At 39.5% G+C, this 26,788-nt stretch overlaps 1 protein-coding gene across 1 annotated transcript in view; it reads left to right on the top strand.

The window, feature by feature from the left end:
- The window catches only part of l(2)05287 (WD repeat-containing protein l(2)05287), a 154,843-nt gene extending 129,765 nt beyond the window's left edge, over nucleotides 1–25,078 (top strand). Inside the window, exons 14-15 of the mRNA XM_069827821.1 lie at nucleotides 18,660–18,745; nucleotides 24,147–25,078. Coding sequence (XP_069683922.1) covers nucleotides 18,660–18,745; nucleotides 24,147–24,399 — 339 coding nt within the window. The 3' untranslated portion in view covers nucleotides 24,400–25,078. The remainder of the gene's footprint in view (nucleotides 1–18,659; nucleotides 18,746–24,146) is intronic.
- The last annotated feature ends 1,710 nt before the right edge of the window (nucleotides 25,079–26,788 follow it).

Raw genomic sequence — 26,788 nt, 5'->3', positions numbered from 1 at the left:
TCCTTACAAACAATTTCCATGCGAATATTTTCAAAATTTTCAATACACTAACTTCAGTAATACGTATTTACGGTATATTAGATTTACGAAAACATTATGTAAGGCTACTAAATAAATAGGCCTATATCTGAAAATTTCACTTTTCTATAAAAGTTGAGAAAATATTTCTTTTGAATAAAAAATTAAACTTGTGAAAAATGAGAATTAAAATTAAAACTTACATTCTTATAATGCACTTATACTTCTCAGACAATTCTAAAAATTAACATGGATACAGTTTTAATAAGTTCTCTTCCCTTTATCTATTGAATCAGTGGTGGCCATCCCTGATATAGCTCGACCAAGCGGCATATACTACCACTTTCGTCTGTCTCTTTTCTTTCCGCTGTAAAGCGCTCAGGCTCTCCTGAGCTCTAAAGCGCGCGCTTGCTCCTATGGGCATCAATTGATATCACTGCCCTACCAAGTCAATAACGCGGGGGTAAAAGGAAGGGATGAGTGACGTTTCTGGTAAGTGACGCAACGCCATAATTATCGCCCAGTTCTGCAAGCCTGGCCTAGGTTCTGAGCTACCGCTGCCACCTACCTTGAGTAAGCAGCAAATCGCAACTTTCGTGGTCATTAAGCCGTCAATCTGTGAGTGTTGTATAGTTTGTTACACTTCGTGTTTGCACAATTAACTTCCGCTACAGTAACCTAGAAATCGGTGTCTCCAAAAGTATACCGCACCCTCTCACAAATACTGTGCCCTTAACACGCATTCGGATTAGGCAGGTTAGTATGTCAGTGGCGGCATACACGTGGCCCTCCTCGGCACAAATTTAGGGAGTTTTGTGACCCCGCGTGAAGAGTTCATGTGAACAACCCGGACGGTCACTGACTTGATGGTCCACACACGCCAACTTTGACCCCGATCTACAAAAGGAATTGCTACACTAACTAGCTGCTGTGATAATGTGTAGGCTACACGTGGAAGGATTAGCGCCACAAACAGGAAGTGTCGTACTCAAATCTGACAGGGGTAGGACTCGTCAAATTGCGGTCCGGGCAGCCATTTGAAAGAGCTTGGATAGGGTCCAGCGCGTGTTCTACATTTGGGGCCAAGATTTCTCTGGCTGTCCGAATTAGCTCTTTCAACCAACTCCTCTATCATTTCATAATATTCATTTAGCACATAAATTCTGGGGTATTATGAAACACGAATCAGACGCCCTGAACGGTGATGTTCTGAAAGAGAGAGAAACGCGATCATTTACGGTGATTTTCATCTAACAAGGGAACTTTCTATATCAGGTTAAAACCCTCTTTAAAAATTTATACATGGGCACATACTTGTAAAGACAAGTAAACTTAAAAAAATAATGCTGCCAATACAAACTGTAAGACAGAAACTATGCATCATAAAATCTCCCTGTTCTCCAGTTATAAAAATATTATTTGAAATACAAAATTTCTCTCTACTTTGAGCACATATTGTACAATGAATATGTAAAGCCTGACGTAACATAGTACTGTACTTGTTTCTGCCCACACGGTTGGTGTAGCGACTGTTTATTAATCTAGAGAGACTCCTATTTCCGTGTACTATCGTTCATAACATCTGGTGACATTCAATTTACTAGACACTGAACAGCAAATGAAGCAACTTCTATGATCTGTACTCCCATCTGTATGAGCTAAATGTAGGAGCCTTGTTTTCGGTTTCTCTTAATGATGCGATGTCATCTTCACAGTATCGTAATTAGAATTACTTTTGAAATATATTTCCAATGAAAACAGGGCAGAATGAAAACTAGGTTGAAACCAACGCACGGAACAGTTGGGACAACATTATTGAAATCATTTGTGGTTTACACTGCCATTAAATAGCTTATCATAGGTAATATCACCAGAGGTTTTCATTTTGTCTATAAATTCACAAGCGCGATTAATGTCAACCCGACATGATATTTAATAAATCTGTTTACGAATAGAGTAATAAATATGTAATTAATAAAATCAAGATAACGCAGGCTATTATTTTTCATTCAATGGCGGGTAGTTGACTTTGTCATTCGCTCAAGTATTCCCATCTGTGAGCTACGCGCTATAGCTGTAGTTCTTTTAGCCGCCGAAGATGTCGCCCTCGGTGCACCATGGGAAGAAACTACATAACACCGCATGATTAATAGAGAATTAGTGGATTGTCGGTAGGGGACACGGGAGTACCCGCGAGGAACTACAAAACATACTCTCCACAAATTCCATTTGGACCAGCTGGAATTCAAACTCGGGTTACCAGCGTGAAAAGACGTTGTACCTTGGCCACTAGTACGAGGCCATTGTAATACCTTCACATTTTTACATGAGCGATAAATGACCGAAACATTTTGACTGATAGGCCTACTTTCTGTTACGGGTAGAGTTGCTTAAATCAACATGGGATCCTCAGATTTACTTCTTCCGAAGAAACTGTGCCCTTAAAATTCATCGCCGTCCATGTTTGAACCCGCGAATCTCGGTTCCAGTGCCACCCATGATAGCTACATTACTATATCATCCAAAACATGGTGTATGCTTGGAAAGAAGATAAAACTCTTAGTGATTGATAGTTACGATGCAAATCAGTAATTACGCTTAAAACACATTGGAATTATAATGTTACGCATTGCTTTATCGATAGATAACATTCATTCCGCTAAGTGTCTTCTCATTACATTGGTATGGGTGAGAGTAACTTGGGAATTGACCGTAATGTAAAAGTGCAACCGGCATCCCTTATTATCCTTGTATAGCCTTTGTTTTCCTGGTTTTTATCTTCCCCTTTTTCTCCTTATCTTAGTTTCTCTTCCCCATGTTTTCGTATTCCCATGGTTCCTTTTCTTATTTTCCAATGGTTCTCCTTCTCTTGTCCTCATATTCCCATGGTTCCTCGTGTATTCTCTATTTCTTCCTCTTGTTCTTGTATCCCCATGCTTTCCTTGTGTTCCATGCCTTTCCCTTGTTCACGCATTCCCATGGTTCCCCTTGTTCTAATATTCCCATGGTTCTCCTTGTGTTTTCCATGTCTTCCTCTTAATCTCGTATTCCCATGGTTCCCCTTGTCCTCATCCCCATGGTTCTCCTTGTGTTTTCCATGTCTTCCTCTTATTCTCGTATTCCCATGGTTCACCTTGTCCTCATATTCCCATGGTTCTCCTTGTGTTTTCCATGTCTTCCTCTTGTCCTCATATTCCCATGGTTCTCCTTGTGTTTTCCATGTCTTCCTCTTATTCTCGCATTCCCATGGTTCTCTTTGTGTTTTCCATGTCTTCCTCTTATTCTCGCATTCCCATGGTTCTCTTTGTGTTTTCCATGTCTTCCTCTTATTCTCGCATTCCCATGGTTCTCTTTGTGTTTTCCATGTCTTCCTCTTATTCTCGTATTCCCATGGTTTCCCTTGTGTTCCCTATATCTTCCCTTGTTCTCGTATTCCCATGGTTACCCTTGTGTTCTCTATATCTTCCCTTTGTTCTCGTATTCCCATGGTTCCCCTTGTGTTCGCTATATCTTCCCCTTGTTCTCGTATTCCCATGGTTTCCCTTGTGTTCGCTATATCTTCCCTTGTTCTCGTATTCCCATGGTTTCCCTTGTGTACGCTATATCTTCCCCTTGTTCTCGTATTCCCATGGTTTCCCTTGTGTTCGCTATATCTTCTCTTGTTCTCGTATTCCCATGGTTTCCCTTGTGTTCGCTATATCTTCTCTTGTTCTCCTATTCCCATGGTTCCCCTTGTGTTCGCTATATCTTCCCCTTGTTCTCGTATTCCCATGGTTCCCCTTGTGTTCGCTATATCTTCCCCTTGTTCTCGTATTCCCATGGTTTCCCTTCTGTTCGCTATATCTTCCCCTTGTTCTCGTATTCCCATGGTTTCCCTTGTGTTCGCTATATCTTCCCCTTGTTCTCGTATTCCCATGGTTTCCCTTGTGTTCGCTATATCTTCCCCTTGTTCTCGTATTCCCATGGTTTCCCTTGTGTTCCCTATATCTTCCCTTGTTCTCGTATTCCCATGGTTTCCCTTGTGTTCTCTATGTCTTCCCCTTGTTCTCGTATTCCCATGGTTCCCCTTGTATTCGCTATATCTTCCCTTGTTCTCGTATTCCCATGGTTTCCCTTGTGTTCCCTATATCTTCCCCTTGTTCTCGTATTCCCATGATTCCCCTTGTGTTCGCTATATCTTCCCCTTGTTCTCGTATTCCCATGGTTTCCCTTGTGTTCCCTATATCTTCCCTTGTTCTCGTATTCCCATGGTTCCCCTTGTGTTCTCTATGTCTTCCCCTTGTTCTCGTATTCCCATGGTTTCCCTTGTGTTCGCTATATCTTCCCCTTGTTCTCGAATTCCCATGGTTTCCCTTGTGTTCGCTATATCTTCCCTTTGTTCTCGTATTCCCATGGTTTCCCTTGTGTTCCCTATATCTTCCCTTGTTCTCGTATTCCCATGGTTTCCCTTGTGTTCTCTATGTCTTCCCCTTGTTCTCGTATTCCCATGGTTCCCCTTGTGTTCGCTATATCTTCCCTTGTTCTCGTATTCCCATGGTTTCCCTTGTGTTCCCTATATCTTCCCCTTGTTCTCGTATTCCCATGATTCCCCTTGTGTTCGCTATATCTTCCCCTTGTTCTCGTATTCCCATGGTTTCCCTTGTGTTCCCTATATCTTCCCTTTGTTCTCGTATTACGATGGTTTCCCTTGTGTTCCCTATATCTTCCCCTTGTTCTCGTATTCCCATGGTTTCCCTTGTGTTCGCTATATCTTCCCCTTGTTCTCGTATTCCCATGGTTTCCCTTGTGTTCCCTATATCTTCCCTTGTTCTCGTATTCCCATGGTTCCCCTTGTGTTCGCTATATCTTCCCCTTGTCTCGTATTCCCATGGTTCCCCTTGTGTTCGCTATATCTTCCCCTTGTTCTCGTATTCCCATGGTTTCACTGTGTTCCCTATATCTTCCCCTTGTTCTCGTATTCCCATAGTTTCCCTTGTGTTCCCTATATCTTCCCTTGTTCTCGTATTCCCATGGTTCCCCTTGAGTTCGCTATATCTTCCCCTTGTCTCGTATTCCCATGGTTCCCCTTGTGTTCGCTATATCTTCCCCTTGTCTCTTATTCCCATGGTTCCCCTTGTGTTCGCTATATCTTCCCCTTGTTTTCGTATTCCCATGGTTTCCCTTGTGTTCCCTATATCTTCCCCTTGTTCTCGTATTCCCATGATTTCCCTTGTGTTCCCTATATCTTCCCTTGTTCTCGTATTCCCATGGTTCCCCTTCTGTTCGCTATATCTTCCCCTTGTTCTCGTATTCCCATGGTTTCCCTTGTGTTCGCTATATCTTACCCTTGTTCTCGTATTCCCATGGTTTCCCTTGTGTTCCCTATATCTTCCCCTTGTTCTCGTATTCCCATGGTTTCCCTTGTGTTCGCTATATCTTCCCCTTATTCTCGTATTCCCATTGTTCCCCTTGTGTTCCCTATATCTTCCCCTTGTTCTCGTATTCCCATGGTTCCCCTTGTGTTCGCTATATCTTCCCCTTGTCTCGTATTCACATGGTTCCCCTTGTGTTCCCTATATCTTCCCCTTGTTCTCGTATTCCCATGGTTTCCCTTGTGTTCTCTATGTCTTCCCCATGTTCTCGTATTCCCATGGTTCCCCTTGTGTTCTCTATAACTTCCCCTTGTTCTCGTATTCCCATGGTTCCCCTTGTGTTCGCTATATCTTCCCCTTGTTCTCGTATTCCCGTGGTTTCCCTTGTGTTCTCCATATCTTCCCTTGTTCTCGTATTCCCATGGTCCCCCTTGTGTTCTCTATATCTTCCCTTGTTCTCGTATTCCCATCGTTTCCCTTGTGTTCTCTATATCTTCCTTTGTTCTCGTATTCCCATGGTTTCCCTTGTGTTCTCTATATCTTCCCTTGTTCTCGTATTTCCATGGTTCCCCTTGTGTTCTCTATATCTACCCTTGTTCTCGTATTCCCATGGTTCCCATTGTGTTCCCTATATCTTCCCTTGTTCTCGTATTCCCATGATTCCTCGTGTGTTCTCCATTTCTTCCTCTTGTTCTTGTATCGCCATGCTTTCCTTGTGTTCCATGCCTTTCCCTTGTTCACGCATTCCCATGGTTCCCCTTGTTCTCATATTCCCATGGTTCTCCTTGTGTTTTCCATGTCTTCCTCTTAATCTCGTATTCCCATGGTTCCCCTTGTCCTCATCCCCATGGTTCTCCTTGTGTTTTCCATGTCTTCCTCTTATTCTCGTATTCCCATGGTTCACCTTGTCCTCATATTCCCATGGTTCTCCTTGTGTTTTCCATGTCTTCCTCTTGTCCTCATATTCCCATGGTTCTCCTTGTGTTTTCCATGTCTTCCTCTTATTCTCCCATTCCCATGGTTCTCTTTGTGTTTTCCATGTCTTCCTCTTATTCTCGCATTCCCATGGTTCTCTTTGTGTTTTCCATGTCTTCCTCTTATTCTCGTATTCCCATGGTTTCCCTTGTGTTCCCTATATCTTCCCTTGTTCTCGTATTCCCATGGTTACCCTTGTGTTCTCTATGTCTTCCCTTTGTTCTCGTATTCCCATGGTTCCCCTTGTGTTCGCTATATCTTCCCCTTGTTCTCGTATTCCCATGGTTTCCCTAGTGTTCGCTATATCGTCCCTTGTTCTCGTATTCCCATGGTTTCCCTTGTGTTCGCTATATCTTCCCCTTGTTCTCGTATTCCCATGGTTTCCCTTGTGTTCGCTATATCTTCTCTTGTTCTCGTATTCCCATGGTTTCCCCTGTGTTCGCTATATCTTCTCTTGTTCTCCTATTCCCATGGTTCCCCTTGTGTTCGCTATATCTTCCCCTTGTTCTCGTATTCCCATGGTTCCCCTTGTGTTCGCTATATCTTCCCCTTGTTCTCGTATTCCCATGGTTTCCCTTCTGTTCGCTATATCTTCCCCTTGTTCTCGTATTCCCATGGTTTCCCTTGTGTTCGCTATATCTTCCCCTTGTTCTCGTATTCCCATGGTTTCCCTTGTGTTCGCTATATCTTCTCCTTGTTCTCGTATTCCCATGGTTTCCCTTGTGTTCCCTATATCTTCCCTTGTTCTCGTATTCCCATGGTTTCCCTTGTGTTCTCTATGTCTTCCCCTTGTTCTCGTATTCCCATGGTTCCCCTTGTGTTCGCTATATCTTCCCTTGTTCTCGTATTCCCATGGTTTCCCTTGTGTTCCCTATATCTTCCCCTTGTTCTCGTATTCCCATGATTCCCCTTGTGTTCGCTATATCTTCCCCTTGTTCTCGTATTCCCATGGTTTCCCTTGTGTTCCCTATATCTTCCCTTGTTCTCGTATTCCCATGGTTCCCCTTGTGTTCTCTATGTCTTCCCCTTGTTCTCGTATTCCCATGGTTTCCCTTGTGTTCGCTATATCTTCCCCTTGTTCTCGTATTCCCATGGTTTCCCTTGTGTTCGCTATATCTTCCCCTTGTTCTCGTATTCCCATGGTTTCCCTTGTGTTCCCTATATCTTCCCTTGTTCTCCTATTCCCATGGTTTCCCTTGTGTTCTCTACGTCTTCCCCTTGTTCTCGTATTCCCATGGTTCCCCTTGTGTTCGCTATATCTTCCCTTGTTCTCGTATTCCCATGGTTTCCCTTGTGTTCCCTATATCTTCCCCTTGTTCTCGTATTCCCATGATTCCCCTTGTGTTCGCTATATCTTCCCCTTGTTCTCGTATTCCCATGGTTTCCCTTGTGTTCCCTATATCTTCCCTTTGTTCTCGTATTACGATGGTTTCCCTTGTGTTCCCTATATCTTCCCCTTGTTCTCGTATTCCCATGGTTTCCCTTGTGTTCGCTATATCTTCCCCTTGTTCTCGTATTCCCATGGTTTCCCTTGTGTTCCCTATATCTTCCCTTGTTCTCGTATTCCCATGGTTCCCCTTGTGTTCGCTATATCTTCCCCTTGTCTCGTATTCCCATGGTTCCCCTTGTGTTCGCTATATCTTCCCCTTGTTCTCGTATTCCCATGGTTACACTGTGTTCCCTATATCTTCCCCTTGTTCTCGTATTCCCATAGTTTCCCTTGTGTTCCCTATATCTTCCCTTGTTCTCGTATTCCCATGGTTCCCCTTGTGTTCGCTATATCTTCCCCTTGTCTCGTATTCCCATGGTTCCCCTTGTGTTCGCTATATCTTCCCCTTGTCTCTTATTCCCATGGTTCCCCTTGTGTTCGCTATATCTTCCCCTTGTTTTCGTAGTCCCATGGTTTCCCTTGTGTTCCCTATATCTTCCCCTTGTTCTCGTATTCCCATGATTTCCCTTGTGTTCCCTATATCTTCCCTTGTTCTCGTATTCCCATGGTTTCCCTTGTGTTCGCTATATCTTACCCTTGTTCTCGTATTCCCATGGTTTCCCTTGTGTTCCCTATATCTTCCCCTTGTTCTCGTATTCCCATGGTTTCCCTTGTGTTCGCTATATCTTCCCCTTATTCTCGTATTCCCATTGTTCCCCTTGTGTTCCCTATATCTTCCCCTTGTTCTCGTATTCCCATGGTTCCCCTTGTGTTCGCTATATCTTCCCCTTGTCTCGTATTCACATGGTTCCCCTTGTGTTCCCTATATCTTACCCTTGTTCTCGTATTCCCATGGTTTCCCTTGTGTTCTCTATGTCTTCCCCTTGTTCTCGTATTCCCATGGTTCCCCTTGTGTTCTCTATATCTTCCCCTTGTTCTCGTATTCCCATGGTTCCCCTTGTGTTCGCTATATCTTCCCCTTGTTCTCGTATTCCCGTGGTTTCCCTTGTGTTCTCCATATCTTCCCTTGTTCTCGTATTCCCATGGTCCCCCTTGTGTTCTCTATATCTTCCCTTGTTCTCGTATTCCCATCGTTTCCCTTGTGTTCTCTATATCTTCCTTTGTTCTCGTATTCCCATGGTTTCCCTTGTGTTCTCTATATCTTCCCTTGTTCTCGTATTCCCATGGTTCCCCTTGTGTTCTCTATATCTACCCTTGTTCTCGTATTCCCATGGTTCCCATTGTGTTCCCTATATCTTCCCTTGTTCTCGTATTCCCATGGTTCCTCGTGTGTTCTCCGTTTCTTCCTCTTGTTCTTGTATCCCCATGCTTTCCTTGTGTTCCATGCCTTTCCCTTGTTCACGCATTCCCATGGTTCCCCTTGTTCTCATATTCCCATGGTTCTCCTTGTGTTTTCCATGTCTTCCTCTTAATCTCGTATTCCCATGGTTCCCCTTGTCCTCATCCCCATGGTTCTCCTTGTGTTTTCCATGTCTTCCTCTTATTCTCGTATTCCCATGGTTCACCTTGTCCTCATATTCCCATGGTTCTCCTTGTGTTTTCCATGTCTTCCTCTTGTCCTCATATTCCCATGGTTCTCCTTGTGTTTTCCATGTCTTCCTCTTATTCTCGCATTCCCATGGTTCTCTTTGTGTTTTCCATGTCTTCCTCTTATTCTCGCATTCCCATGGTTCTCTTTGTGTTTTCCATGTCTTCCTCTTATTCTCGCATTCCCATGGTTCTCTTTGTGTTTTCCATGTCTTCCTCTTATTCCCGTATTCCCATGGTTCCCCTTGTGTTCTCTATGTCTTCCCCTTGTTCTCGTATTCCCATGGTTCCCCTTGTGTTCGCTATATCTTTCCCTTGTTCTCGTATTCCCATGGTTTCCCTTGTGTTCCCTATATCTTCCCTTTGTTCTCGTATTCCCATGGTTTCCCTTGTGTTCCCTATATCTTCCCCTTGTTCTCGTATTCCCATGGTTTCCCTTGTGTTCGCTATATCTTCCCCTTGTTCTCGTATTCCCATGATTTCCCTTGTGTTCCCTATATCTTCCCTTGTTCTCGTATTCCCATGGTTTCCCTTGTGTTCACTATATCTTCCCCTTGTTCTCGTATTCCCATGGTTTCCCTTGTGTTCGCTATATCTTCTCTTGTTCTCGTATTCCCATGGTTTCCCTTGTGTTCCCTATATCTTCCCTTGTTCTCGTATTCCCATGGTTCCCCTTGTGTTCTCTATGTCTTCCCCTTGTTCTCGTATTCCCATGGTTCCCCTTGTGTTCGCTATATCTTCCCTTGTTCTCGTATTCCCATGGTTTCCCTTGTGTTCCCTATATCTTCCCCTTGTTCTCGTATTCCTATGGTTTCCTTGTGTTCCCTATATCTTCCCTTTGTTCTCGTATTCCCATGGTTTCCCTTGTGTTCCCTATATCTTCCCCTTGTTCTCGTATTCCCATGGTTTCCCTTGTGTTCGCTATATCTTCCCCTTGTTCTCGTATTCCCATGATTTCCCTTGTGTTCCCTATATCTTCCCTTGTTCTCGTATTCCCATGGTTCCCCTTGTGTTCGCTATATCTTCCCCTTGTCTCGTATTCCCATGGTTCCCCTTGTGTTCGCTATATCTTCCCCTTGTTCTCGTATTCCCATGTGTTTCCCTTGTGTTCCTATATCTTCCCCTTGTTCTCGTATTCCCATGGTTTCCCTTGTGTTCCCTATATCTTCCCTTGTTCTCGTATTCCCATGGTTCCCCTTGTGTTCGCTATATCTTCCCCTTGTCTCGTATTCCCATGATTTCCCCTTGTGTTCGCTATATCTTCCCCTTGTCTCTTATTCCCATGGTTCCCCTTGTGTTCGCTATATCTTCCCCTTGTTCTCGTATTCCCATGGTTTCCCTTGTGTTTCCTATATCTTCCCCTTGTTCTCGTATTCCCATGATTTCCCTTGTGTTCCCTATATCTTCCCTTGTTCTCGTATTCCCATGGTTCCCCTTGTGTTCGCTATATCTTCCCCTTGTTCTCGTATTCCCATGGTTTCCCTTGTGTTCGCTATATCTTCCCCTTGTTCTCGTATTCCCATGGTTTCCCTTGTGTTCGCTATATCTTCCCCTTGTTCTCGTATTCCCATGGTTTCCCTTGTGTTCCCTATATCTTCCCCTTGTTCTCGTATTCCCATGGTTTCCCTTGTGTTCGTTATATCTTCCCCTTGTTCTCGTATTCCCATTGTTCCCCTTGTGTTCCCTATATCTTCCCCTTGTTCTCGTATTCCCATGGTTCCCCTTGTGTTCGCTATATCTTCCCCTTGTCTCGTATTCCCATGGTTCCCCTTGTGTTCCCTATATCTTCCCCTTGTTCTCGTATTCCCATGGTTTCCCTTGTGTTCTCTATGTCTTCCCCTTGTTCTCGTATTCCCATGGTTCCCCTTGTGTTCTCTATATCTTCCCCTTGTTCTCGTATTCCCATGGTTCCCCTTGTGTTCGCTATATCTTCCCCTTGTTCTCGTATTCCCGTGGTTTCCCTTGTGTTCTCTATATCTTCCCTTGTTCTCGTATTCCCATGGTTTCTCTTGTGTTCTCTATATCTTCTCTTGTTCTCGTATTCCCATGGTTTCCCTTGTGTTCTCTATATCTTCCCTTGTTCTCGTATTCTCATGGTTCCCCTTGTGTTCTCTATATCTACCCTTGTTCTCGTATTCCCATGGTTCCCCTTGTGTTCTCTATGTCTTCCCCTTGTTCTCGTATTCCCATGGTTCCCCTTGTGTTCGCTATATCTTCCCTTGTTCTCGTATTCCCATGGTTTCCCTTGTGTTCCCTATATCTTCCCCTTGTTCTCGTATTCCCATGGTTCCCCTTGTGTTCGCTATATCTTCCCCTTGTTCTCGTATTCCCATGGTTTCCCTTGTGTTCCCTATATCTTCCCTTTGTTCTCGTATTCCCATGGTTTCCCTTGTGTTCTCTATATCTTCCCTTGTTCTCGTATTCCCATGGTTCCCCTTGTGTTCTCTATATCTTCCCCTTGTTCTCGTATTCCCATGGTTTCCCTTGTGTTCTCTATGTCTGCCCCTTGTTCTCGTATTCCCATGGTTCCCCTTCTGTTCCCTATATCTTCCCCTTGTTGTCGTATTCCCATGGTTCCCCTTGTGTTCGCTATATCTTCCCCTTGTTCTCGTATGCCCATGGTTTCCCTTGTGTTCTCTATGTCTTCCCCTTGTTCTCGTATTCCCATGGTTCCCCTTGTGTTCTCTATGTCTTCCCCTTGTTCTCGTATTCCCATGGTTTTCTTGTGTTCTCTATATCTTTCCCTTGTTCTCGTATTCCCATGGTTCTCGTTGTGTTCTCTATACCTTCCCTTGTTCTCGTATTCCCATAGTTTTCTTGTGTTCTCTATGTCTTCCCCTCGTTCTGGTATTCCCATGGTTTCCCTTGTGTTCTCTATGTCTTCCCCTTGTTTTCGTATTCCCATGGTTTTCTTGTGTTCTCTATATCTTCCCCTTGTTCTCGTATTCCCATGGTTTCCCTTGTGTTCTCTATTCCCATGGTTCCCCTTGTGTTCTCTATATCTTCCCCTTGTTCTCGTATTGCCATGGTTCCCCTTGTGTTCTCCATGTCTTCTCCTTGTTCTCGTATTCCCATGGTTTTCCTTGTGTTCTCTATATCTTCCTCTTGTTCTCATATTCCCATGGTTTTCTTGTGTTCTCTATGTCTTCCCCTTGTTCTGGTATTCCCATGGTTTCCCTTGTGTTCTCTATGTTTTCCCCTTGTTTTCGTATTCCCATGGTTTTCTTGTGTTCTCTATATCTTCCCCTTGTTCTCGTATTCCCATGGTTTCCCTTGTGTTCTCTATCCCCATGGTTCCCCTTGTGTTCTCTATATCTTCCCCTTGTTCTTGTATTCCCATGTTTTCCCTTGTGTTCTCCATCCCTTCCACTTGTTCTCCTTGTTTTTCTGTTCTTGCATTCTCCTTTGTTCTCATATTTCTCCTTTTCTCTTTGCATTTTCCTTGTTTCGCGTCTCGTACCATCCACACGTAATACTGTACATAATTTATTCTACATAAAGATAATATGCAACATAGTAAAGCTATGCACCTGTCGACAGGTGATCGCAATCACACGTAATTCTGAATAAGATATGCAGCATAGTAAAGTCACAGTCTAGTATATACAGTCACGAAGCTCAATATGTAGTAAATATGCGTCCATAGATAGTTGCTAACCACTAGGATCGCTACTATCGCCTCATTACAAACAATGCAAAATAGTACCTGTACAGTCTAATGTTCCTAGTACCCTCATAAACTCAAGCTCGTGACTGTATATACTAGACTGTGGTAAAGTTATGCACTTAGCAATTTTTTGTAAAGGTAATATATAACCGGTGTATTTCTTGTTAGCGAATTGCTGAATGAAGCAGGTTGAATGTTTGGTTGTTTCGGCGGTCATGTGTCTGATTGATTGGTAATTACTTCCATGGCCGCCACGAAGCTAATTACGAGTTCATGGCGGTGCAAAGGACGGCGGGCGCTCTTGATTGCTTTTTACCAATACAGGAGGCCTTGACTGATTGATCGTCACAGTTCAGTTCAATAAGACTGGCAAAGCGCGTTTTGCTCGTTGTGTGATTTAGAGCACATCATAATCGTAATGGTAAAAGTGTTTATGAAAGACGCACACATTTTATTCTCTGTATTGTATTGGTTTGGAGCCGATGTTTCAGACCTGTTAGATGATGACGGATAGTGCCGTCTAGTATCGTGCAATGGTCGAACATGAGAGAAGATATCAAAATACTACAAACTTCGCCCTACTACTTAGGCATCCAGCAACACGTAGAAGCGAAGCATCTTTTCCCCATCTTCAAATACGTTCGGTGCCTTTCTCCTTAATTCCTCCCCTCCCTGCGCCTTTATGCTTTACCTGCATAAGGAGTCAGGCACATATCTTGCGGAGTCGCGCACAGTAATGAGTAGGGACCGGATTTTTAGGTTTTTAAAAAGACCATTTTAGGTTTCTGGAATAGGTGAAATAAGTTTTTTTAGGTTTTATGTCCAACCTGTGAAAGAGATCGCAAAAAACTGCCGATCTTTAAAAATGTATTCTTACGGTTATTCTTAAAAAATAAATATACGATATATTTACTAAGTCAACATGGACCACGAAACTGGTCTTTTAAAAAACCAAACTATTTATCAAAATTTATAAGATTCGAAATTTTTGCTCCTTCCCCTTTAACATTATTTGTAGTTTGAATAAATTATTGTAACAATTAACATTTTATCTAATATAATTTGCCTTGATATAACTACATAAATTTCCATTTTCAATAGATAAAAGGTACAGCACACAACTTTTGAATTAAATTTGTTGAAACTTGATCAAGAATTAATTTTAAAAAGTAACAAACAAACAAAACATTATTTACTGGTTCTGTTACTGGTTGCAATATATGACCAAATACTTTTCAAGATTCTCGACTGAGAAGTTTTTTCTATTGTCTGTCAAAATACATTTGAAGGACGAAAAAGTTCTTTTGACAGAGCATGACGTCATAGGTGCAAATTTCATCGCTGCCACTGCAGCCGGTACTCACGGTAACTGACAATTGAGAATTATACATGCTCCACTTCTACATATTGCTGGATGCCTATGGAGTAGGGCGAAGTTTGTAATATCTTGATATGCCCCCTCACGTTCGAACATTGCACGACATTAATTTGTAAGGAAACAAAGGAAACTTGGAGAGATTACCTTCTGTTGACACTTATTGTGTTGCTGTAACATGAATGGTTGCAAAGAAAGTATTGTGAAATCAGAACAATAATTTTGGGACACGGTGTATAAGCTGTTAAGGTAAGCGTTCACTACATCGTATCGCACTCCTCGTACGAATCGCACGCAACGGATATTTTAAGTGCAGTGCGTTCACTGTAACGGCTCCACCTCATCGCCTCATCGGATTCCCCTATCAGCTGTTTGAAACATGACGTCGTACTATATTGACATTGCTGAAAACAGAGGAGTTGAGGTTAGGTCTATTAATTATGATAGTTAGCGAATAAGAATTTGTAATTGCTTCATGCGTCTTAATTGAAGAGGAAGAAACGAAATAAATATTGGTTACATAATATATATGTAAGAAATGACTTGATTACTATAATGGGAACTCCTCAAATTATATGTTTTCCATCTGCCATTTTGGCGCGACACTGAACATGGCACAACATAATAGTAACAGTTGACCAATTAAAATGATTTATTAAAGAAGGCCATGATCGCACGCATCGGAAAAGTTGCTCATCCGAGAAACATGGACGGATTTGCCGAGAGGCAATGCGTGCGATACGATGTAGTGAACGCGGTTACATAACAATTACAGCAAAGATAGTCTTTTTCCGATCCGTGCGATTCGTCCGATACGATGTAGTGAACACGGTTACATAACAATTACAGCAAAGATAGTCTTTTTCCGATCCGTGCGATTCGTCCGATGAGTGCGATACGATGTAGTGAACGCTTACCTTTAATGCATGTTCATCATCCGGCCACTCGCTCTTCTCTTGCTATCGTCATTGCGCGTTTATATACAGACATCTGCGCGTCGCATACATTCGTCGTTGTGTTACGAATAACTTTGCCGAACTAGGACTGGGAATTAAAAGTGCGTCTGGGAACCACAATACGAACATCGACTGATGTTCCAGACTGTGAGCAAAACATAGATATCTTAAAACTATTTGGCCCGCGGTAGCGTCCCCACCGATATCATTGTGTGGTCGCAGCAACTCGCGAAGTTTGCAATAACGTTCCGTATCTCCCTCGTGTCCAACTTTGTAATCCGCAGAGCGCTCTTTCTCATGTTAAAACGCGTCGTCAAAGTATTTTGCATAACAAAATCGGTTACATTGTGCTCGTATCAAATGATGACGTAGCCGGGAACCGGCCGATTTTGCGTTCTGCGCTATATCTCAACTTGTGCACTTAAGGTATATGTACACCCACAAAACGCAAAAAATGATGAAAAATTCGAATTTTCAAAAGAGGCCTATAACTATTTTAATAGAGAATTTTCTCCCCTTTAATTTGATATAAGAATTTTCGATTTATGCCTTATGGTTTTTCAGATAAGTCCCATTTTCCAAAATGCTGCGTCATCAGCCACGGTCACTTAGTTTTGGAGTGATCTTCGTAGAAGTCAATCCCCTCGTCCAGCATTGCTTGTAAAATAAACTTCTTTCTAGTCCCGAAATAGATGCATAGATATCTGGGCATAATCATTAGATCGAAAAAACTTTTTTACATACTTACTGGCTTTTAAGGAACCCGGAGGTTCATTGCCGCCCTCACATAAGCCCGCTATTGGTCCCTATCCTGAGCAAGATTAATCCAGTCTCTAACATCATATCCCACCTCCCTCAAATCCATTTTAATATTATCTTCCCATATACGTCTCGGCCTCCCCAAAGGTCTTTTTCCCTCCGGCCTCCCAACTAATACTCTATATGCATTTCTGGATTCGCCCATACGTGCTACATGTCCTGCCCATCTCAAACGTCTGGATTTCATGTTCCTAATTATGTCAGGTGAACTATACAATGCGTGCAGCTCTGCGTTGTGTAACTTTCTCCATTTTCCTGTAACTTCATCCCTCTTAGCCCCAAATATTTTTCTAAGAACCTTATTCTCAAACACTCTTAATCTCTGTTCCTCTCTCGAAGTGAGAGTCCAAGTTTCACAACCATAAAGAACAACCGGTAATATAACTGTTTTATAAATTCTAACTTTTAGACTTTTTGACAAAAGACTAGATGACAAAAGCTTCTCAACCGAATAATAACAGGCATTTCCCATATTTAGTCTGCGTTTAATTTCCTCCCGAGTGTCATTTATATTAGTTACTGTTGCTCCAAGATATTTGAATTTTTCCACCTCTTCGAAGGATAAATCTCCAATTTTTTTAGTTCCATTTCGTACAATATTCTGGTCACGAGACATGATCATATACTTAGTCTTTTCGGGATTCACTTCCAACCCTATCTCTTTACTTGCCTCAACTACAATTTCCGCATTTTCCCTAATCGTTTGTGGATTTTCTCCTGACATTCACGACTTTTTTTACATAATGAAGTAATTTATAATCTTTTACTGTTAGTCATAAAACTGTAAATTTGTGTGTCAATGATGTACGTCATTTTAATAAGAGTCCAAAAGTAGAAATTACAATTCTGAGGAGGATGGGCATAAACCCTGGGACAAACACCATCGCAGGATGTGTTGCATCAATGGAAATAGGGACAAAAATGCCAAAAAAAAAAAAACATTCAACACCTGAAGTTAAAACAAGGCGGAGGTATTTGAGAGGCAGAAAGAAGCTGAAACTGGACCGACATGAAGCTGCTTAAGGGGTGACATATGATAATGGAGTCTTCTAGGTTCTGAAAGTTTGTGGCTCATTTCCTGTAAATAGTAATTTTAGAATATTTAATTCTTTCAAACATGATATCTCAGCCAAATATGGAGATACCAAGAAAATATTGGTGAAGCTTGAAATGTCTCCCAGTGCCTGACAATGAGTAAAAGAACATTAATGTAATTAATAATTATCTATGGATTTTTACTCGATTTATGCAACATAAAATATTATTGTAAGTTACATATATGGTAATATTTAATTAAAGTAAATAAAAATAAAAAGTAGGTCTATGTCAGGCACTAAAGAATAGTTTTAGCTAAACCGTGAAAAAACTGTGGTTCTATCTTAAAAACTGCATGAGCTATCATGTTTCAAGTTGCATGTCAAAATTATAAACAAAATAATTTTTAAAAATAATTTAGACATAATTTCAAGGGATCTGTTCACTTCATTCTCTTTCTGGTACCATTCTCAATTGTATAACAATTTTACAGAGCAAAATTATACAAATCAAAATTTTTTTGTATGTAAAGGTGTACATATACCTTAAGAAGGAATACATATTTTATTTTATTTACTACCGTAACAAAAAGTAGAGGTTTAAAAGCAGGCTTTTTCTGAACAACGTGAAATAAAGTTGCTTTGTCGCACATTTCGTAGCCTTCTGTAGTGTAGCACTTATCAGAGAAACAGAATGCTATTACTTTGATTATTAGTGCTGATGTTTAAAAAAATCTGTCCATGACCTACTGTACAGTGTTACTATAAATGATCTTTCCGATTACAAACTTGAATAACTATCGTTAGGAGACACTTAGAAACATGATACTGGTATCAATGGAAAGAGAAACTCAAATATTTTTTGTTAGACATTCAGTTAAATCACATGTGCTACTCTTAAATCAGCAAAAATTAGAAAACATGAAATTGGTATCAACAGAAACAGAAACTCCAACAATTTTTTCACTGGAAAACATGAAACAGAAAGAGAAACATTTGGTTCACAACCGTAAGTAAGTCACATGTGCTCAATGTGAGCTCCTTGTGTCACACGACACACAAGTCTGTAGTCAATTTCCTACCATCCACCAGTGCAGTGGCCTCTATGATGCGGACACGAAGATCCTCAATGGTGGGTGGTAATGGTGGCTGATACACTTGTTGTTTTAAAACCCCACAGAAAAAAGTCACAAGGAGTGAGGTCGGGGGAACGTGGAGGCCAATGCAAACATTCTATTATAGTTCTCCAAAAAATTGTATATTATTTTATTGCAAACTTATGAAGCAACATGCAGTGTACGTATTTTAGCACTATATTTAATGGCATCTTAAATACTAAACTATAAAGTACAAATGCTTGAACTTCAAGGACCTAATAATGCTTTGATGCAGGTTACATAGAGGTATCACTATAATAACAGATGTTTTCTAAGGACCTGCTACTTTTTACTTGTTTATATTTACGGATTTCCTTCTTTATCCAACAGCTGCTGAAGGCTCCTGCACACACGATGCCACCAATCAACCTTCTTTGTGGACCTTTCCTACAGTCTTTTGTGGCCACTAGCAGGAAGTAAGTAAAATATCTCTTTGATTACTGTGAATTATATTCTAATATTGACTTGTAAGAGATGATGAAACTTTCGTAAAGGTGTATCAAAATTGTAATTCAGTAATATGTAATTTTCAGTACTATTTTTTTTTTTAGATAAGCTATGCCAATCATTATTCCCATTTTTTATAGTTAACCTATATTTTGTTGCTGTTCTTGCCATGTTTAAAGGTTCAAAAGTTCAAATCTGGCCAAAGATATTCATTCATTGTTTTCTGTCCAAGGACAGGTCTTTCACTGCAAACTCAGCATTCTCCAATCTTCCCTATTGTCTGCCTTTCTCTTTTTCTCCGCATATGATCCATACATCTTAATGTCGTCTATTATTTGATATCTTCTTCTGCCCCGAACTCTTCTCCTGTTCACCATTCCTTCCAGTGCATCCTTCGGTAGGCTGTTTCTTCTCAGCCAGTGACCCAGCCAATTTCTTTTTCTCTTCCTGTTCAGTTTTAGCATCATTCTTTCTTCACCCACTCTTTCCAATACAGCTTCATTTCTTATTCTGTTTGTCCATTTCACACATTCCATTCTTCTTCATATCCACATTTCTAGTGCTTCTAGTTTCTTCTCTTTACTTCGTCGTAATGGGACATATTACTTTTAGAAAGAAAAAAAAAAGATCACATTTTATTCTACAATCTTCCTATGTGGATAGGTAGTCCACAAGACTCCATATCTAACAATAGAGAACTGAGTCACAAGGACTAGAGAATGTATCGAGTAAACTGCGTTGTGACTTATTATTGATGGTTAAGACTGTTCAGGCCATTAATGGCACCAAAGAAAAATACTGAATGACGACAATTACATTGAAAAGGTAGTGGGACATAGCTTCTCTGTTTATAAAATATACCGAAAGAAATATTAACTTTTTCTACGTATAAATCTGCGCCCTTCTTCAGTCATGAATCTCACGAAATTATCATGTCATGTATAGTTAAATTTCTCTTTTGAGTCTCTTCCTTAATCGCCACTGGGGAGGGGGGGTGTCTATCCCCAGAAGTATGCATAATAATTTACAATTTAAATTTCTTGCAAAGTATGGAACTGTTTGTATACAAGTCTTCTATATTATTAGCACATACAGTCTACCCAGCTGTTCTTGAGTTCTGTTGCAGCCCTGTCGCTTTTAAAGCATCTTCCTCGCTACTTGTTTTCTCCCCTCTCTACTGCTTTCTATAACCCATTCACAGCACACAATCTGTCCCAAGCTGTCATTATTTGGGTGGGAGAGAAGGTTAAAGAAAAGTGCTGTTCTACCTATTTGTTGGGTGAACATTACGTTATTTGTTGTTAGTTAATACAAATGACGTCATAATTTACATTGAAAACAATAGAAAGAAAGTATTTTGTCACAAAATTTCCATATTTTACCCTATAACACCATAGAAAGTGATTGTATGTAAAGTGACTCATAGGGACTTGGTTGAGAAAATATTGGGAAACATTATTCAATAAGCAAACAGGTTGAGAAAATAATGGGAAACATTATTCAATAAGCAAAAAATATTGGGAAACATTATTCACTAAGCAGGAAACATTATTCACTAAAGTTGAGAAAGTAATGGGAAACATTATTCAATAAGCAGACAGGTTGAGAATATATTGGGAAATATTTTTCAATAAGGAGACAAGTTGAGAAAATATTGGGAAAAATTATTCAATAAGCAGAAAATATTGGGAAACATTATTCAATAAGCAGACAAGTTGAGAAAATAATGGGAAATATTATTCAATAAGCAAAAAATATTGGGAAACATTATTCACTAAGCACACAAGTTGAGAAAATAATGGGAAATATTATTCAATAAGCAAAAAATATTGGGAAACATTATTCACTAAGCAGGAAACATTATTCACTAAAATTGAGAAAGTAATGGGAAACATTATTCAATAAGCAGACAGGTTGAGAATATATTGGGAAATATTTTTCAATAAGCAGACAAGTTGAGAAAATATTGGGAAAAATTATTCAATAAGCAGAAAATATTGGGAAACATTATTCAATAAGCAGACAAGTTGAGAAAATAATGGGAAATATTATTCAATAAGCAAAAAATATTAGGAAACATTATTCACAAGCAGGAAACATTATTCACTAAAGTTGAGAAAGTAATGGGAAACATTATTCAATAAGCAGACAGGTTGAGAATATATTGGGAAATATTTTTCAATAAGAGTTATGCAGACAATGACATGCAATTAGTCATATGACTTGAAAATTATCACCCAAGACGAAACTTTCCACTTCTGCATAAAATCTAATTTCTCTCTCTTATACTATAAATTACTATTGTATGATGTCTTTTTATACACCTCTGTAGTAAGTTCGATGGTGTTTGGATAAAGGGAGATAAGTCATAAACATTAGTTTTGAGATAAATGAAAATTAAACTTCAGACCCTTATTGCAACTAATTTTCCACACAAAACATATCAAATGCTAGCTAGTATTCTTTAGCTTTTTGCACACCCCCTTGTAGAATTTAACTTGTGTATTCACTTGGGGATCAAAACTCCATTTGCACAAAAACTGACTTAACCCCCTTTATCCGGACACCATCGAATTATTCTTAGCGCCTTTTTCTGTAAAACGTGGCGTCGCGGCCTAAGGCATCCCGCCTAGGACTCGCATTACGGAATGCGCGCTGTTTCGAGCCCTCATGGAGAAAGAAATTTTCTCATGAAATTTCTGCCAGTGTATGGGACCGGTGCCCACCCAGCATCGTGATGCACTTGGGGAGCTACAATAGGTAGCAAAATCCGGTTGCAAATACCAGCTATAACGGCTGGGAGGATCATCGTGCTAACCACACGATACCTCCATTCTGGTTGGATGATCGTCTGCCTCTGCTTCGGCATGTGGGCGTGAGGTCAGCAGCCGGCTGGTCGGTCTAGGCCCTTCACGGGCTGCAGCGCCACGGATTTATTATTATTATTATTATTATTATTATTATTATTATTATTATTATTATTATTATTTTCTGCAAAATAAAAATATGTTTAGCTTCGGTTGAGTTTCCCACAATATTAGTCCATATTTCATAGGCTATTCCTAGGGTGACCAGATTCACATCGATAAAAAAAAAGAGGACACGAAGCTTCAAAAAAGGACATTGTTAGAAAAAGAGGACAGCAATATCTATCGTATTTTATTAAAAATATTTGCAATACAAATTTAGGCTTATATGATACTTAAAAGAGTATGTTAATATCTATGTATTTCATTGCAAAATGATTAGGATAAAACTTAATAATAATGATTTTACAGTTGGCTACATACGAAAGTCAAGGGAACAATAAATATTAAAGAGGACTGAAAATGGACAGAATGGACAGACTGTGAGGCGAGAATGCAGAAACGGATTTACATTCGCACCTGGATCTCTCGATTTACTAGCTGCCTTTGAGCAATGACCATAACATGGAGGACCAAAGAGAGTTATGATGTTGGCAAAGAGTATATTCTGTCAATGCTGCCATCTATAGGCAAATTACTTGAAAAAGGCATCTACTCAGATAATTTCAAAATATCAGGCATACAAGTTACGAAAAGGAGGACATTTCTTGGTTTTTCAAAAATCCGCCCGGACCCCGGACAAAGGCCTAAAAACAGTGGCGGCTCGTGCCTTTCTTGGATGGGTGTTCACAAAAAAAAAATATTGGTAATGAACACACTGATATAGGCTATTCTCGTATAGGTGAGTCACACGTCAGAGATAAACGAGTTCTAATATGCATGTACCAAATCTACGCATATACACCAAAATTAAAACCATTAAACAAGAGTAGAGTAAAATTAATTCATAGGACTCACCTACACTGCTGTTGTTGAAGATCTAGATTTATTTGTAGAGAAACTCCATGCGCCTAGTTTTGAGAGATGCAAATTTATCAATAACTCTAATGTTGTTAACAAGTTTTTTTCCACTGCCAACATAGCCAATGTACTTAATCGCTCTTATGTCATTGTGCTACGGAGGAATATTTTAATCCTCTCTTAATTTAACACCCTCACAACTTTACACACGTGTGTTACTTACTTTGCTGAACGAAAGACAACAGAATCAGCCCCCGTGCATATGGGTATTTTGAAAAGTAACAGTAAAGAGAGAAAACGAGGAAAGAGGAAGAAAGGAACAGGATGCCAGACCCAAGGGAGATGGAGCATCTCTGTTTCTCTGTCACTAGCACGTTAAGACCTGTGCGAGCCAGAGCTATTGTAACCATTGTACCAAACCAGAAAATATTCTCGCCTGAGGCTATTCCACCCTGCTACGGAAAAATTGTGCGAACTGCTGTCAATCTGTCCAATAGAGATTTAAAGACACACGACACACGAACGGGACATTCTCTCGAGACGAAATATGTAGGAACGTCATTACACATTGGAAAGTAATAGATGTAATAATATTAATACAGTAATATGTACGATTATTGTTGGTTTTTAAGGTGTTCACGTGCTCCTGTGCTCATATAGAGGAACCGCCACTGCCTAAAAAGGAGGGCATGTCCGGACAAAAGAGGACGTCTGATCACTCTAGCTATTCCAAACCAAGAAAAATTGTCCTTATAGGTTCTTTATTTCAGTTCCATTTAATATAATATTTTATGCTCGACCATGCCGAAATGTAGTAATTATACACCTGGTAGCAGCCCTTTAATGGACATCATTAAAGTACACCTATTCATTAAAGTTCAGGTGTTCCACCAATCAGAAAATAACATTGTAGCAATATGAAAGCGCAAGTATCGATTATTCTCGGATATGCAACCGAAAGACAACTAGTGCGAGATTAGACGAAGTAAAAATGGCGAACACTAGTGATGACGAGCTGCAACTTACACCACCGGAAATTTTGGCAAAAGCACTCGATGTGACTAATAACTTATTAACTTATGGTCGAGCATAAGTAGTCGTTTGAAACTTGACTATAATGGTAATTAAGACGCTTGTATGAAAATTATGAAACTCGCTTGCGCTCGTTTCATAAACATACTCGCGTCTTAATTACTACCATTATAGGCTCGTTGCATAATGTACTATTAGGAAAATTGAACACTATTATGTATACTAAATTTATTGCACTGGTGACTTGTTCCTGTGGGGTTATTTGAAACAACAGTTCTGTGCAAACTGAGTCATGATTTGACGCATACGAGTAATATTGGGGCTGAAAGTCCATGTATTCCACAGAACATTGTTGCGAGAAGTGATAAGTAGCATAAGATGGCATGTTGAGATTTGTCTGGGGCTTTATAGATCACACTTACTGTATGTAATATTATATTTTTCTTTTGACGACTATAAAATGTAATCTTATGGTTATTCTTTTAATATTATAGTATCCATATTCTTTCAGACAAGAAGAAAAGAAGAATATGGTGAAACAGGAACCTGAAGAAGAAACTAGAATGGAGACAGAAGATTCTGGAGTGGATAGTGAAGATGAGGTTTCTGGTGTAGATGAAATAAAACAAAAGAAAACAAATATTAAGGGAAGTGAAGCTGAAGTGAATGATTCCACAAGGACGAAAAGCGTAGATGATCTGGACGCAAATCTTGCGTCTGTACTGAAGGAAGATCTTGATTGGACAGAACTTCTCGTTGAGTGATTGTAAGTTTCTTCTCACAAATGCTCTGTCGATCAGGTGGTGGAAGTAGAACATTAGGGTCAGTTCAATAGAAGTTCGTTTGTTATCATTTTGGACTGTGTACAGAAATGAATAAGGTTTATTTCTCTACAGGAGATAACAGTTTTAAATGACTTATCAAAGTCCCGATAAGTAAATTTGATATTTCTTCATCGACATTCTAAGTACATAGAAGTTCGTTTCTTATAATTTTGGATTGTATACAGAAATGAATTGGTTTATTTCTCTAGAGGAGATAACAGTTTTAAATAACTTATCAGCAGTCCCGATAAGTAAATTTGATATTTCTTTATCAACATTCAAAGTACAAGTTCGTTTCTTATAATTTTGGGCTCTATACAAAAATGAATTGGTTTATTTCTCTACAGGAGATAACAGTTTTAAATAACTTATCAACAGTCCAGATAAATAAATTTGATACTTCTTCATCAACATTCTAAATACATAGAAGTTCGTTTCTTATCATTTTGGGCTCTATACAAAAATGAATTGGTTTATTTCCCTACAGATCGACATTCTAAGTACATAGAAGTTCGTTTCTTATAATTTTGGATTGTATACAGAAATGAATTGGTTTATTTCTCTACAGGAGATAACAGTGTCCTGAGAAGTAAATTTGATATTTCTTCATCGACATTCTTAGATACAGACCTTAACTTCTGCCTTCCAGATAGTAACTCACTGTATATATTATAATGATTATCTAGTTAGTTCCTCATAAATGTAAAATTATTGTTAATGATTTATACAGTGTTGTTTAATAAACTAACCATGCTAAATGCCAAACTGAGACAATACTCTCCTTTGTTCCCATTGTAGACTCTCATGGTGTCATGGCAGTCTAAAGTGATGTTATATAAACATATTCTATCATAGAAACTATCGCAATTTCGGTTCATCCATTTTTTTTACGGTGTGTTGTTTGGGTAATTATATTTTCAGTCTTGGACAGGATGTATAGTGGTTATTAATTCTTCATTAAAAAAGAAAGAAGACTATTTTTCATATTAATGGAAGAATGTAATTAATTTAATTGTTGAAAATGAACATGTAATTAACTTCTATTGAACATACCATGTACACATACACAGTATCTTTGAGTTCAGTGAAACCTATGAAGTTATTCTCTTTTTAAAATTAAACGGTTTATACTAAGCTGAGAAAACATTTTCTGCAAGTCCAAATAATGTTTTAGAGATAAGCTCAATTGCATTGCAAATTAATATTGCAGTAGCATAGCATATAAACAGATAGGGACCAAGCATTAAACATTAAACAAACAAGAATCTAGAAAACGTATTATGTGTCTTTCACGTGTTAAATTTTATGTTACCTTGTTAACATGTTTCGGCCTGCTATTAGCCATCATCAGAATTGGTTGTTGCTGGTCTTGGCGCCTTTTGTTTTGTTTCCTGTGTGGGTGTGTTTGTGTAGTGTAATGTGGAGTCAAAGAGTGTGTGTGTGTTCTGAAATTGAGTTGTGTGTTGAGAATTTCATTTGGATGTGTTTTTGTGTGTTTGTATATTTCGTATTGTTCTAGTGTGTTCAGTTTCTGGCTTTTTGGTTGGATGTGTAGAATTTCCATGTCTGTGTTGATGTCTCTGTATGTGTGGTTAGCATTTGTGATGTGTTCTGCATATTAAAAGTGTTTTGTAATTTTGTTATGGCTGTAATGTGTTCTTTGTACCGTGTTTGAAATGATCTGCCTGTCTGTCCTATATAGAAGTTGTTGCAGGTGTTACATTTGAGTTAACAGTAAAAGACACACAATACATTTTCCAAAGTGATATAGTGTTTAAAGTAGTGTAATCAAGATGTATAAAAATAACAATCATTATTTTGTACTACTATTACTACTGCATCTGCTACTACTGCTACTATTACAGTTACTAATTTATTGGGATGAAGAACCAGCCTTGATTTTTGTTATTTAAAGATTTTATTGAAAGAATAGATAACGAACATAGGTTTCACTATATGGTAATTATCTGGTGGTTGAATATTGTAGATTATTTATTCCTTATCTACATCATCCACTTAACTGTGTCGTGTATATTAAATTGTCATTATCTATAATAGACTTAACAGAGAAATGAAAGCAGTTGATAGTCTCTCTTATGAAAAACGTTCAAGACTTCAACGTAATATTATTTTATTACAATCTCCATAAAAAAAAAGTCGGTAATAAATAAATAGCTTTCGTAGCACTCCGTTACGTAACTCTATTTCTTACTTTCTAATTATGTGAAGTATAAAGAGTTTCACTTTCTGTTCTATTTTTTTTTTTTATTTAGTAGGTTATTTTACGATGCTTTATCAACAACTTAGGCTGTTTAGTATCTGAATGTAA

This window comes from Periplaneta americana, chromosome 6 (genome assembly GCF_040183065.1).
Source record: "Periplaneta americana isolate PAMFEO1 chromosome 6, P.americana_PAMFEO1_priV1, whole genome shotgun sequence".
Lineage (NCBI taxonomy): Eukaryota > Metazoa > Arthropoda > Insecta > Blattodea > Blattidae > Periplaneta > Periplaneta americana.
This window is presented reverse-complemented; position numbering and strand designations above follow the sequence as displayed.